Genomic DNA, 12500 nt, shown 5'->3' with positions numbered 1-12500 from the left:
AGTCAGACATAAGATGACAAATGCCATAGAGGCCTTCAGTGATGTCATCACAGTGTCACTCTAACCGCAAATTAATACAATTCATGATCAAATACATCTGATGCAGTTCTTATCTTTGGTAAAAAATTATACACACCTGAATTCAGTTTGTACATGATGTGAAGTCAGAATCTTGCCACTGGGTGGTGCTGTTTCATACATGATGCATTCGATAGACCATTAAATTGTGAGGCAAAAAAGGACATGGGACTTGTCTGTATGTATGTAAACATCAATTTGAAAATGCGATCACTTCAGATGACCTCTCCACGCCCAGGTGACTGATAATGAACTCTGTGACCTGCAGTGTTTAAATGTTATTGTAAATGTTTAAATGTTATGATGATAAGCATACCAGACTGGGTCGTCTGAAACGAAAAAGTCTACTCTGCCTCTGTAGATTTCTGACTTAAGTATAAATGTTTGTGAAACTACTGACATGTGTTTGAGGGGTGTGTGAGCTGGATGGTATGAATAGTGCCTGTGAACTATAGCAGGTGTGATAGGAGTCGAACCATATGGCGTATTGTATTGCACCATATCTCCATATAGATTCATGCAAACAACAACACATTCACCTGTCACTCACTTGATCTTCTCTTGATAGTGACTGTCATCTGGAAGTGCTTTACAAAACTGGCAAACAATGTTCAGGTGATAATACACCACTGCAGCACTGGCAGGCCAGTACCCTATTCATTTGGCCTCCTATCTATCTCCCTTCCTCTCTCTCTCCCTCTACTTCCCTCACTCTTTACATCTCTCCCTCTCCTACTACTCCTCTCTCTCTCTCCATATCTGTCTCCCTCCACTCCCCTCTCTCTCTCTCTTTCTCAATCCAGTCCCCCTCTTTCTCCTCAAGTCTCTCTCTCCCTTCCTCTCTCTCGCCATCTCTTTCTCTCTCTCTCTCTCTCTCCCTCCACTCCCCTCTTTCTCCTCATCTACTCTTTCTCTCACTCCCCACATCTCTCTGAAAGCCTCAGTGACCCTGCTGTGTTGTAGGCCTTGCTGTGGGAGGTTAACTGTTACAGTTACTGTGCCTGTGAACTATAGCAGGTGTGATAGGAGTCGAAACCATATGGCGTATTGTATTGCACCATATCTCCATATAGATGCATGCGAACAACAACACATTCACCTGTCACTCACTTGATCTTCTCTTGATAGTGACTGTCATCTGGAAGTGTTTAACACAACTGGCAAACAATGTTCAGGTGATAATACACCACTGCAGGCCTGGCAAGCCAGTAGTACCCTATTCATGTGTCTGACGTGCTGGGGTAACTCTATCCGTTTGGTCTCCTGTCTAGTAAACGACACGCAGCACCTGGGCGAGCTGCGCTCCGTGAACATCAGCAGCCCTGACATCACGCAGTGGGTCCTGGTCGACCTGGAGCGCTTCAGCGCCTACAAGTTCTACCTGAGCGCCTGCACCAAGGCGGGCTGTGGCCCGGCCATCAGCGAGGAGGGCGGCACCGCCACTGAAGCACGTGAGTCGCAGCTTTTGGGACGAGGGCACATGAGGGGAACATAACCCTGTAAGACCCCTTAAAAAACACATTTGCAAAAACGTTTTGGGGGGAAATACCACATTTACATAGTCAATGGGTCCTATTGTCTCGCCTTGTGAGTCGCAGCTATGGGACGAGGGCACATGGGGGCTCATAAGGAGAAGTCGGTATACGCAATGCTTACTGAAAAATAAGTGGGTATACTCCGTATACCTGCGTATACCCTGGACTACAACACTAGAACGAGGGCACATGGGGGCTCATAAGGACTTGGTGCCCACTGGGGTGGGACTGGGTGATGGGCATGGTTGGGGAAAAAAGCATGTAATTCAATTAATCAGCTTTATTTTGTCATTTTATTACTTAACTTGTACATAGGTCGTAACTTCCCAACCAGTATCATGACTGTGTTGAAGGGCAATGGAATGCAATGGAATTAGATAGATATGGAAGTAGAATGGTATGTTATGCATTAAAATGAATGGTATTGTATAGATTGACAAGATAAAGATTCATTAGACTCATTAAAGATACAGTCTGCGATTCAGTTTCGGTTTCGCAAAAGGTTGTTGTCGATATTTGAACTTAACAGTCATTCAGATCAGATCTGAAGCACCGTGTTTATTGGCTGGGGTTGTTTGTGGCTCGGTCCAAGCTACTATGTTTGCTCCCCATTTACCGGGCCAGGACTGGGTACTGTGGGTTTTAATTAGTCTCGAAATCTATGCACATAAAAACCATGTGATACGAGTGCACAGAACAGTATCTGTGAGCAAAAAAGCATCCTCACAAGGGAGTATTTGTGCTCCACATGCACAAACGCAGTCTCACGAGCAGGGCGCTGTGTCAAAATGGTAAAGTTTATCATAAATTGACATGTTGTATCATTATAACGGCATAAAATACAGCATTCAAACCGCCACTCCACAATAACTTACAACTCTGTTAAATGCAACAAAAATGCACGGAACAATGCCGTGATCATTATAATTTAAAACACGTAGCAGTTCCATGAGCATATTAAGCACCATGCCGCATTTTTATTTCTAACGAAACACATTCAAAACATAACGAATCGAGGCAGCTTCGGGGTCCGTGGATCTTCTGGCCAATCGATTTTCGTTTTAAAACCAGGAAATGGAAAACGGATAACGAGCCGTCTACCGTCTCCCGTCTCGGCGTCGGAAAATGGGAAACGAGGAACGAACCTATTTCCCATTTCCGATTTCCGATTTCAAAACGTTTTGAATGTTTTCTGTGGTTCGTGTGCATGGTTATGAATGGAAATTCGGGTAAATAAAAACAGGGGCAATTTTCCATCACTGATTTTGCATTAATATGACCCGGGACTGGTTCTGTGACAAGGGCCTAGAAGCTCGTAGAGAGTCAGTTGATGGTGCATCTTTGGCGGACACATATTTCTGACATCCCGGTGCCTGTGGAGGTTGAAAACAAGGGCCTGGAAGCTCATAGAGAGTCCGTGGATGGTGCTCTGTCCTCGGACACATATTTTTGACATCCCGGTGCCTGTGGAGGATGAAAACAAGGGCCTAGAAGCTCGGGGCCAGTCCGCTGATGGTGCACTGTCCTCGGACACATTATCTTCACATCCTGGTGCCTGTGGAGGATGGAGACAGGGGTCTAGCAGCTCGGGGCCAGTCCGCTGATGGTGTACTATTCTCGGACACTTGTTGCTCACAACTTCATCAACGGTAGCCATGATTAACAGACACTGACAAAAGACATCAAGTTCCGGGTCATATTAATGCAAAATCAGTGATGGAAAATTGCCCCTGTTTTTATTTACCCGAATTTCCATTCATAACCACGCACACGAACCACAGAAAACGACCCGTTCCCCGTTTGGAAAATAAATGGGAAATGGGAAATAGGTTAGTTCCTCGTTTCCCATTTTCCGACTCCGAGACGGGAGACGGTAGACGGCTCGTTATCCGTTTTCCAGTTCTTGTTTTTAAAACGAAAATCGATTGGCCAGAAGATCCACGGACCCTTCGGCCTTCCATAGAGGGTGCATTTCTGCTCGCAGAAGCTAAGATGCTTTTCTGCTCGTGGATACTGTTCTGTGTGCCCACATCACATGGCTTTTATATACATGGATTTTGAGACGCTATAGTGTACAAACAAGTTTACAAGTTAACAAGCTTAGCCTAGATGACCATAAGGAGCAATTTACTGATTTTGACAAAAAGTGAATGGGATTAGTATTGCGATTTGTACCTTTAATGATGCCTCTTGGTACACCATAACCGTTGCAGAAGGGTTGCGCCATCAGTCGTCATATACACAGTTTTAAAGCACACGGGATTCCTGTGCAAGATGTTTGTAGTTTACTGTTGGATGAGTATCATGGGAGACTGACTCGAAATATTTTGTGGTTAAATGAAGTTGTCGTGTACCTTATTTATTTTTCAAATCGCTGTAGGCTACGTAGGGATCTCTTGGCGGTTATCCATCCACACGGCAGAAATAGTTTTCTGAAATGTTTCACAGGATCTTGCTTGTGTGTGACGTGTGTGTTCATGCTTTGTGATCTAGCTGACTTGCTCCCGACCCCCGAGGATTTCACACCAACACCCGCTGTGACCACAGAGATCAGTATGTATGGCTGTGTGTCGCTGTTGTTGTTCCCCTCCGTCGTGAGTAGTGTAGTAGCCACTGTAGCCGTCTTCCCTCTGTTTAGTTACAACATCGCCTGACATAGTCTGTGAACATTAGCACAGCTAACCTGCAAAGAATTACAGATAATAGAGATAATTAATATAGAGAACTAATATAGAATTAACACGTCATGAAAAATTGCTGTACACATTAAGAATGCATTTGGTCTCTATTCATGAACCATTAAGACTGTACGTGGAATTAAAGAAATCGACTGATCTTTTATTAATGGTATTTAAAAGAGAAATCAAGCAGCATTCAGCGGCGGTGTAGCACTGAGAAGTGCTGAACAAAGAACCGGGGGTGCTTTGTTCTCATGAAATAGTTCCTTGATTATTTCAGCCAATGACAGGAACTAAGCTTACGATCAAAATTGTGCAAGCTCCCCCCCCCCCCCCCCCCCCCCCCTGCTGTATCCAACCTTTCACGGTGCGCATAAGTGTGCTAATTAGTGTATTATGAGTGTTGAACACGCCGAGAATGGCATCCATTCTCTCTCCCTGGATCACACACTTCCTTAGATAGTGGAGTGCAACGTCGTGACTCCACTTGCAAACTCTAAACGCAACAGCTGTCTGCCAACATGTTCTTTTCGAGGTCGTGTACAGATTGGCTAGCTCTGAAAATGGAGTTTGCACATGTACTGATCCTATCATCCTTAACCCATTTGATCTGTCTTTCTTCATTTGTCTTGTGACAAAGAAATGAATAATTACCTCATTACCATGTTATGTGAATGAATAATCGCCCAATAACCTTGTCATGTAAAAGTTTACACATGTCCACCTAGACCATTTTGTCCTCTCTCTTTCTTGAAGATGTTGCTTCAACTGACACTCTGGACTCTACTGTGAAAAGTATGTACAACAATGCAGTAGCTTATGTAAATGTGTGTGTGAGTGTGTGTGTGCGTGTGCGTGTGTGTGTGCGTGTGCGCGTGTGTTTGCGTGAGTGAGTGTGTGTGTGAGAGAGTGTGTGTGTGTGTGTGTGTGTGTGTGTGTGTGTGTGTGAGTGAGAGTGCATGCGTGTGTGAGAGAGAGAGAGAAAGAGAGAGACTAAGAGAGAGAGGGCGGAGAGGAAGTGTTACTCTCATAGTAGCTTCACATGACTTTGTTAAGAGAGTGCACATCTGAAGACAAGTTGTTAAAAGTCTGTCAGTAGATAGTGATAGTAATGTCCCGCTTATATAACATAGCCTGAAGGCTAACGACTTGACAAGGGCACCATCGTACGTCCATGTTTGACTTAGTACCCCTACTTCCATCATCATCATCATCAACATCACAAAAGCATTGGTCTACACATTTCAATTTGTCTTCATTAACTGAGTTTGCCTTTAAGCCAAACCCGAGTCTCCTGGAACATTGACGTATGTCGCTCTGGAGTACTCAGTCTATCTAAGAGCCTATCTAAACAACACTGCTTTGCACTTAGAGCTTTGAAATATTGTGAATAATAGCATGATTGAATGCGGTCGGATGAATTAATTGCTTTCCCATGGTAGAGGTGTTGACCGTCTTGGGTGAGATTTTGGCTGCTGTACAAGAGCAGCAGAATTAGACACTGTGGACGTCTGTGTAATTACAAAGGTGTGATGTCTGACGTGTGACTTTCTGCAGTGGTGTTGATAGCTGTCGTGTACAAGCAAGCTGTCACGATAAAAGCCAATCATTGTGTGCTTTGTGAGTGCATGACCAGGCTAGTTCTAAACAGTCACATGACCAGGTTAGTTCTAAACAGTCACATGACCAGGCTAGTTCTAAACAGTCACATGACCAGGTTAGTTCTAAACAGTCACATGACCAGGCTAGTTCTTAACAGTCACATGACCAGGTTAATTCTAAACATTCACATGACCAGGTTAGTTCTTAACAGTCACATGACCAGGCTAGTTCTTAACAGTCACATGACCAGGCTAGTTCTGAACAGTCACATGACCAGGTTAATTCTAAACAGTCACATGACCAGGTTAGTTCTTAACAGTCACATGACCAGGCTAGTTCTAAACAGTCACATGACCAGGCTAGTTCTAAACAGTCAAATGACCAGGTTAATTTGAAACATGTGACATACAGTTAATTGAAAATAAAAAAGATGGGAGACAAGTTAAAGGGTATATGTGAGAATATGGAGGCCAATTTGAATCTAACTTGAGGGGTGGTGCCCACTGAAACAGAATGAGAGATGAAAATATAAAGCTAATAAAGAGAAAAAGAGAGGAAAATAAATACTCTAGGTCATCAGACAGCAAGGGAAAGGGCCTTGAGAAAATTGTTAGGTGCCCTTTTTCAGACTTTCAGACTTTCTTTGAAAAAAATCCTTTTCGATCATTGAAAGAATTCTTTCTTTGGGCAATTCAACACTATTCAGCCAGTCACCCCATCTACAGAAATGTTCACATTTCAAGTACAGATGAAAGAACATACAGTTTGGATCAGGACTGCGGCAGCCAGTTACATAATGGAACATGTGGGGCTGAATTAAATTTCCACAAGTGCAGTTACAGTTATGTGGCAATGATTTGATTTTTTTTGTATCACCACAAACTGTCCTTTTCAAACTACTGCACAGAACAAGGCTTGTCTGCTGACTCCTCTGTTTCCCTCACTCTGAAGGCCTCACGTCAACTCCAGCAGGAACCCCCACCGTGATCAGTATGTATAAGAGCGAGTATTTCTATTACCGCCGTAGATGTAGAGAAAACAACAGTCATCCCTGAAGCCTGTGACTGGAGTAACAGTGTGATAGTATGATGGCAACAGTAGTGCTAATAAAGTAGAACTAGTACCAGATGCAACACTACTGTAGTGCTAGTTGTCGTGTAGTTCCAGTAGTTGAAATACTGCCACTGCAAGTATTAGCACTAGTAGCTGTAGAACATTAGAAACAGTGATAATGGTAGTATAGTCACAAAGTTCTGCTTTCATGACACAATTAAATAATCAGGTGAAGAAGATCCTCAGGTAAGTTGGATCATAGAAAGTTCATCTGTTCGAATGGTAGAGTAATGCAGAAATGGAACTCGAGTACACTAACTGCACATTTCCACTACGGGGTAAATCCCCGGTGTCTTTTTCTGTTCCCATCCCTGATACTAGAACAGGGCCATTGCCTGAATGGCCTCAGTTCGATTTAAATCGGCTAAATCGGAGCTAAAGTAGAACCTTGGAATCGAACGCAACAATAATACCGGAGAAATGTAAAGGTAGAGTTAGGTAGAGTGAGTTGTCATTGCTTAGCAACCAATGACTAAAATGAGCAGGGTAAAAAGTCAAAACTTTGCAAAAGATTCAAGGACACTATTTTGAATTGAATTACATTTTTAAAAAGCATTTACATGCACTCATGCCGCCGTTGCTAAGTGCTAAATAGACGTTACTAACGTTAATGTTTTCTGTTTTAAAATGTCGTTGACTCTACAACTATTCACCGGTGCTTAATTAAGCCTGAGAAAAAAAAACGCCTTGGGCTGGCCCTGATCTTTAGAGAACAAAGGCCATGAGTGGCCTTGAGTTTTCCCAACTAGTATTCGATTCTGGAGCGGATCAGGCCACATGTGGCCCTGATGTGGCCCACATGTGGCCCTGATGTCGCCATTCCAGAGTAGTGTTGCTCGCTGAGTCAACTCCTGTTTCCTTCTGTCTCTTATCTATGGGGCAGCCATAGCCTGAAGGTTAGAGGTGCAAGCTTGGGACTGAAAGGTCACTGGTTTGATCTCTCAAGAGTGTGTGTGTGTTCTTACTACTCCAGGTGTGTGTGTTCACTGCTCCAGGTGTGTGTGTTCACTGCCAATGGATGGGATAAATGCAGAGTATCTAAAATATATATAAAAAAAAAACAATGATTTATAAAAATACAAATGTATAAGAATACATCTGTGCATGGAGGACTGCTTGCAGACATTTGCCACAGGAAGTGCACCCGCTGGAGCTGCCTGAGTTGGTCTCCTTCGTCAGCATCTCAAAGTTATAGTTTTACCTACAGCAAGGAGGTTATGCGATCGGGTCCGTTCATTTATTTGTCCGTCTGTTTGTCTGTCTGTCTGTGGACAAGATTTCTCAGAAACTACGGGGCGGATCTTTCTGAAAATCAGAAATTCACAAGAGGTGGATCTTGGTCCTGGGACATCCCCATTCAAATTTCAGGATGATCCGGATCTGGATCCGGATCTTTGTTTTCACACCTAAAGTGACATTCGCCCCGAGAGATAGATCTTGCTTTACTATCAACGACATCTCGGATTGCTCTTGTTTATTTATCTATTGAGTTTGTTACTTTCTGACAGTCACTCAACTCTACAAATGGCAATGTGCAAGATTTCACAGATCACACCGTCACGTCTGTCGACATGTCTGTACGCACTTTTTTGTCACATTATTACCAGCAAACAGTGTTTTCCTAAATTCCTAAATTTTGCCTGATATGGTGGCAATTAATGTGGTTGTCACTCGTCCTCAAATCTTTATGCGGTTTTCTGTATGTGTGTGTGTGTGTGTGTGTGTGTGTGTGTGTGTGTGTGTGTGTGTGTGTGTGTGTTTGTCAGGTGAAGGTGAGCATTATGCCATAAAGCCTTCTTACCTTACATAGCTGTTAAGATCAGTTTGCCATGGTGTGTTTTCCTACTTCCGTCATGTGACATTACCGAACATCTGCATTCAACGTTCAGTAGAATGAGGGATTTGATTTTAAATGATTGACCAGAACAAAGATCCTAGACATGCCCTTCCTTTGTGTTCAGGATGAAATCTTGACTAGCTTGTGTCCATATAGCGTTTTTCCTCGGGCAGAAAAACGCTGAAAGCGCGCTGTGGAGCGACGGTGGCGGCACCTTTCTTGAAACTTCAGAGATGTTCAACTACGAGTGCTCAGAAAAAAAGTCAGAGCGCCGGCCGTGAAAGACAGACTCTGGGCGCAGCGCTTTATCTCTTGGCGACAGCGTGCGCTCTCTCCTCATTGGGAACATTCAAAAAAGACGCTGGCACTCAGAAAAAAAGCAGCATATAGACACTCAGCCTTAATCTCCCTCTGTGTCATGCAGGCCAGACTTAACCCAGCATGCCTCTTCCTCCTCACCTCCAGTAATGGGTTCCAAACCTCTCGCACCAGGGACCAAACCTCTTGCACGAGGGACCAAACTTCTCACACGAGGGACCAAAGCTTTCGCACGAGGGACAAACCTCTTGCACGAGGGACCAAACCTCTCGCACGAGGGACCAAACTTCTCGCACGAGGGACCAAACCTGTCGCACGAGGGACCGAACCTGTCGCACGAGGGACCGAACCTGTCGCACGAGGGACCGAACCTGTCGCACGAGGGACCGAACCTGTCGCACGAGGGTCCAAACCTCTCACACCAGGGACCAAACCTCTCGCACGAGGGACCAAACCTCTCGCACCAGGGACTAACTCAAAGTGCTGGCCTGGACAGTGGCAGCAGATAAAATATTGATTACAATATTGATTTATGGAACCTTTGAGAGTGCAGGATTTCCGTTTGCCAGTATAATGTTTCGGTGTGGCTCACACCTGTGAATGATAAACTAGTTTAGTCTGGCAATGGAGGAAAATGGATTTGAACTTACTCTTTGGGAGTGCTTTTAATGGATTTGAACTGGCTCTTTGGGAGTGTTTTAATGGATTTGAACTGACTCTTTGGGAGTGCTTACAATGGGTTTGAACCGACTCTTTGGGAGTGCTTTTACTGTAAGTGTGTGTGGTGTCCCTTTGAGCGCAAACACAGTGTCAACGTTGTGAAATAAAATGTGTGACATTTACGTTTTAAAAGCTATCAAAGTGTGTGTAGAAATGAGCCATAGCATTTAGAGGGAAATACTCGAATAGCCGAAAAATACAAAGAGTTCCTTAAATGATTCAGTGAATAGTTTCTTTTACGTGTGTGTGTGTGTGTGTGTGTGTGTGTGTGTGTGTGTGTGTCATATTAGCTCCTAAGGGCCTGATTTACTAACAGGATTGCGCCCATTTCTGGCGTAAAATAGTGGTCGTAAACATAAAACGGTATTTACTAATGGGCCGCAGCGCATATTAACGCCTGTGGGTGTGAACAGGGGAGGTAACTTGGAGGTGGGTGGTAACGTAGGCGTGTGGCGCAATTTACATGGGTGGAGACAAGGTAAGTGCGCCTAATGATGTCATGCGTGGTATTTACTAAACTGCCTGTGGAGCGCACGTCTCCAATTTGCAGGCTAATTCTCCGCGTCATAAAAGCACGTCTTAACCAAGCGCAATTTCATTGAGTCTGAAAACGTTGATATGGCAGCAGTGATAAGAGAAAGGCGAAGAAAGAAGACAGAGACAGCGCACAGAAACACATTTTCAGTTAAATGAACCACAAATCATTAGACGGTACAGGTTAACCAGCCACGCAATACTTAAATTACTGAACCAGATCAGAGATGACATCTAACCCTCCAACCGGAGATCACATTCCATTCAATCAGTTGGTAAACATTGCAAATATTGGCACCGGATCATTTCAAACAGTTATAGTATCAGCAGTTGATATATCTCAGCCTTCACAAATATTCACACAGGTACTCGAAACATTGCTATGGCGCACTGGTCAATACATTTCCCCACTGCCACAGCCGAAATTTTAGACATCAAACTGGACTTTTTTTGAAATTGCAAACTTTCCGAACATAATATGAACCATTGATTGCACCCACGTCCATATATATTGTAGTGAACCCATGTCCCTTGTAGAAATTATTAATCTCGCCATGTACACATCTATATTGTTATAATAGACAGTTTATGCATTAATGCCACCAATAGCATATTCTTTATAATCGTGTTCTTTTAAACATCTTGCTGTAGGTGATGGCGGGCAGAACAACATTATAGCAGCGCACACATTGAATCAGGTTCAGTGATTGAGCGAACGTGAACCAATATATCTATCTCCACTTGCTGAAGCTTCATTTTCTCTTCCTAAATAAATACCACGGAAAATGCGGAAAAACACCGTGCGTTAATGTGCGAACGCAGTTTAAGCAGCGGTCGCAATGTTAGTAAATCAGGCCCTATATAGGGCGGAGTAAACACAGATTGCCCAGCGCGATCTGGTTTGATAAATACCAAGTAAAATGCGCAAAAACACTGTGCGTTAATTTGCGAACGCAGATTAAGAAGCGCTCGCATATTAGTAAATCAGGCCCTAAGACAGGGAGGGAGATGTGTGTTGAGGCTGGCCGTCAGTACCTCCAGACCTACTTTTCTCAGCATGCCCCATAGCTCCACCTGTACAAAGACTCTCAGAGACTCGCTGTAGTCACAAAGATGTCACAAAGATGCCATCCTTTTTTCTTTTCTTTTTTTTTCTTCTTCAAATGCAAATAGACACACCAAAAGGGCCACGCCGTCATTATTCCCCCGACCTTCCCTTTCCCGACGCACGTCCTTGCCTTGCCTTCCTGACGACATTCCTTTTCTTCTCGCTCTTGTCATTGTGCATGATTAGGAATACATTTCCTCCGGTTTGTCGACTTGGCTGTTGAGAGCCTGTGATGGCCTCTGAGGAGAATGTGGGGTTAAGGTATCTTTCTTTCTTTCTTTCTTTCTCTCTCTCTCTCTCTCTCTCTCTCTCTCTCTCTCTCTCTCTCTCTCTCTCTCTCTCTCTCTCCCTCTCTCTCTCTCTCTCTCTCCTCTCTCTCTCTCTCTCTCTCTCTCCCTCTATCTCTCTCTCTCTCTCTCTCTCTCTCTCTCTCTCTCTCTTCATGGCCAAACATTCCATCGCTTCTATTCCAGCGGCGTAATGATCTCTGTTAATACAGCGGTACATCTGCTCAGGCTTCTATAGTATATCCACAGTGACCTCCGTGTCTATGTGTCTCTCTATGTGCATGAAGGTTTCTCTTGCTGCATATCCCTCAATGCAGTCCCACTGAAATCAATAGTTTGCCAAGTGATTGGCTGTGCACTAGTTCAGCTTTCTGAAAGCATATTGTGGCAGGGGAAACTGAAGAATATCGTTCCATATTTCGGCCTCCTACGAGGATCGCGGGTAGATCTCCGAGCTCTATTGTAGATTTCCGAGCTCTATTGTTGTCAGTCAGGGAATTATGATTGTCAGTATTGATCTCATCCAATGACGAGTCTTTCTGGCGATAAAAGCCTCCTCTTCCTCTGCTTGTTAACTTGCATGCTGTTCCTCTTTCAACCACCGTCTAATAGCCTGCACATTATTGCACCTCGTGTTATAAACCAGTGCTGTAGGAGGTATTTGCCATTAGTCCAGTCCCTATATTATAT

The 12500-nt window shown here is 43.9% G+C and overlaps 1 protein-coding gene across 1 annotated transcript in view; it reads left to right on the top strand.

Annotated features, from left to right (window-relative positions):
- The window catches only part of chl1a (cell adhesion molecule L1-like a), a gene marked incomplete at both ends in the record, with an annotated part of 51567 nt that overhangs the window by 28522 nt on the left and 10545 nt on the right, over positions 1-12500 (top strand). Inside the window, 3 exons of the mRNA XM_080832404.1 lie at positions 1350-1529; positions 4107-4166; positions 5048-5086. Of these exons, the coding sequence (XP_080688530.1) occupies positions 1350-1529; positions 4107-4166; positions 5048-5086 (279 nt within the window). The remainder of the gene's footprint in view (positions 1-1349; positions 1530-4106; positions 4167-5047; positions 5087-12500) is intronic.

This window comes from Sprattus sprattus, assembly GCF_963457725.1.
Source record: "Sprattus sprattus genome assembly, chromosome: 2".
NCBI classification, from domain to species: Eukaryota; Metazoa; Chordata; class Actinopteri; order Clupeiformes; family Clupeidae; genus Sprattus; species Sprattus sprattus.
This window is presented reverse-complemented; position numbering and strand designations above follow the sequence as displayed.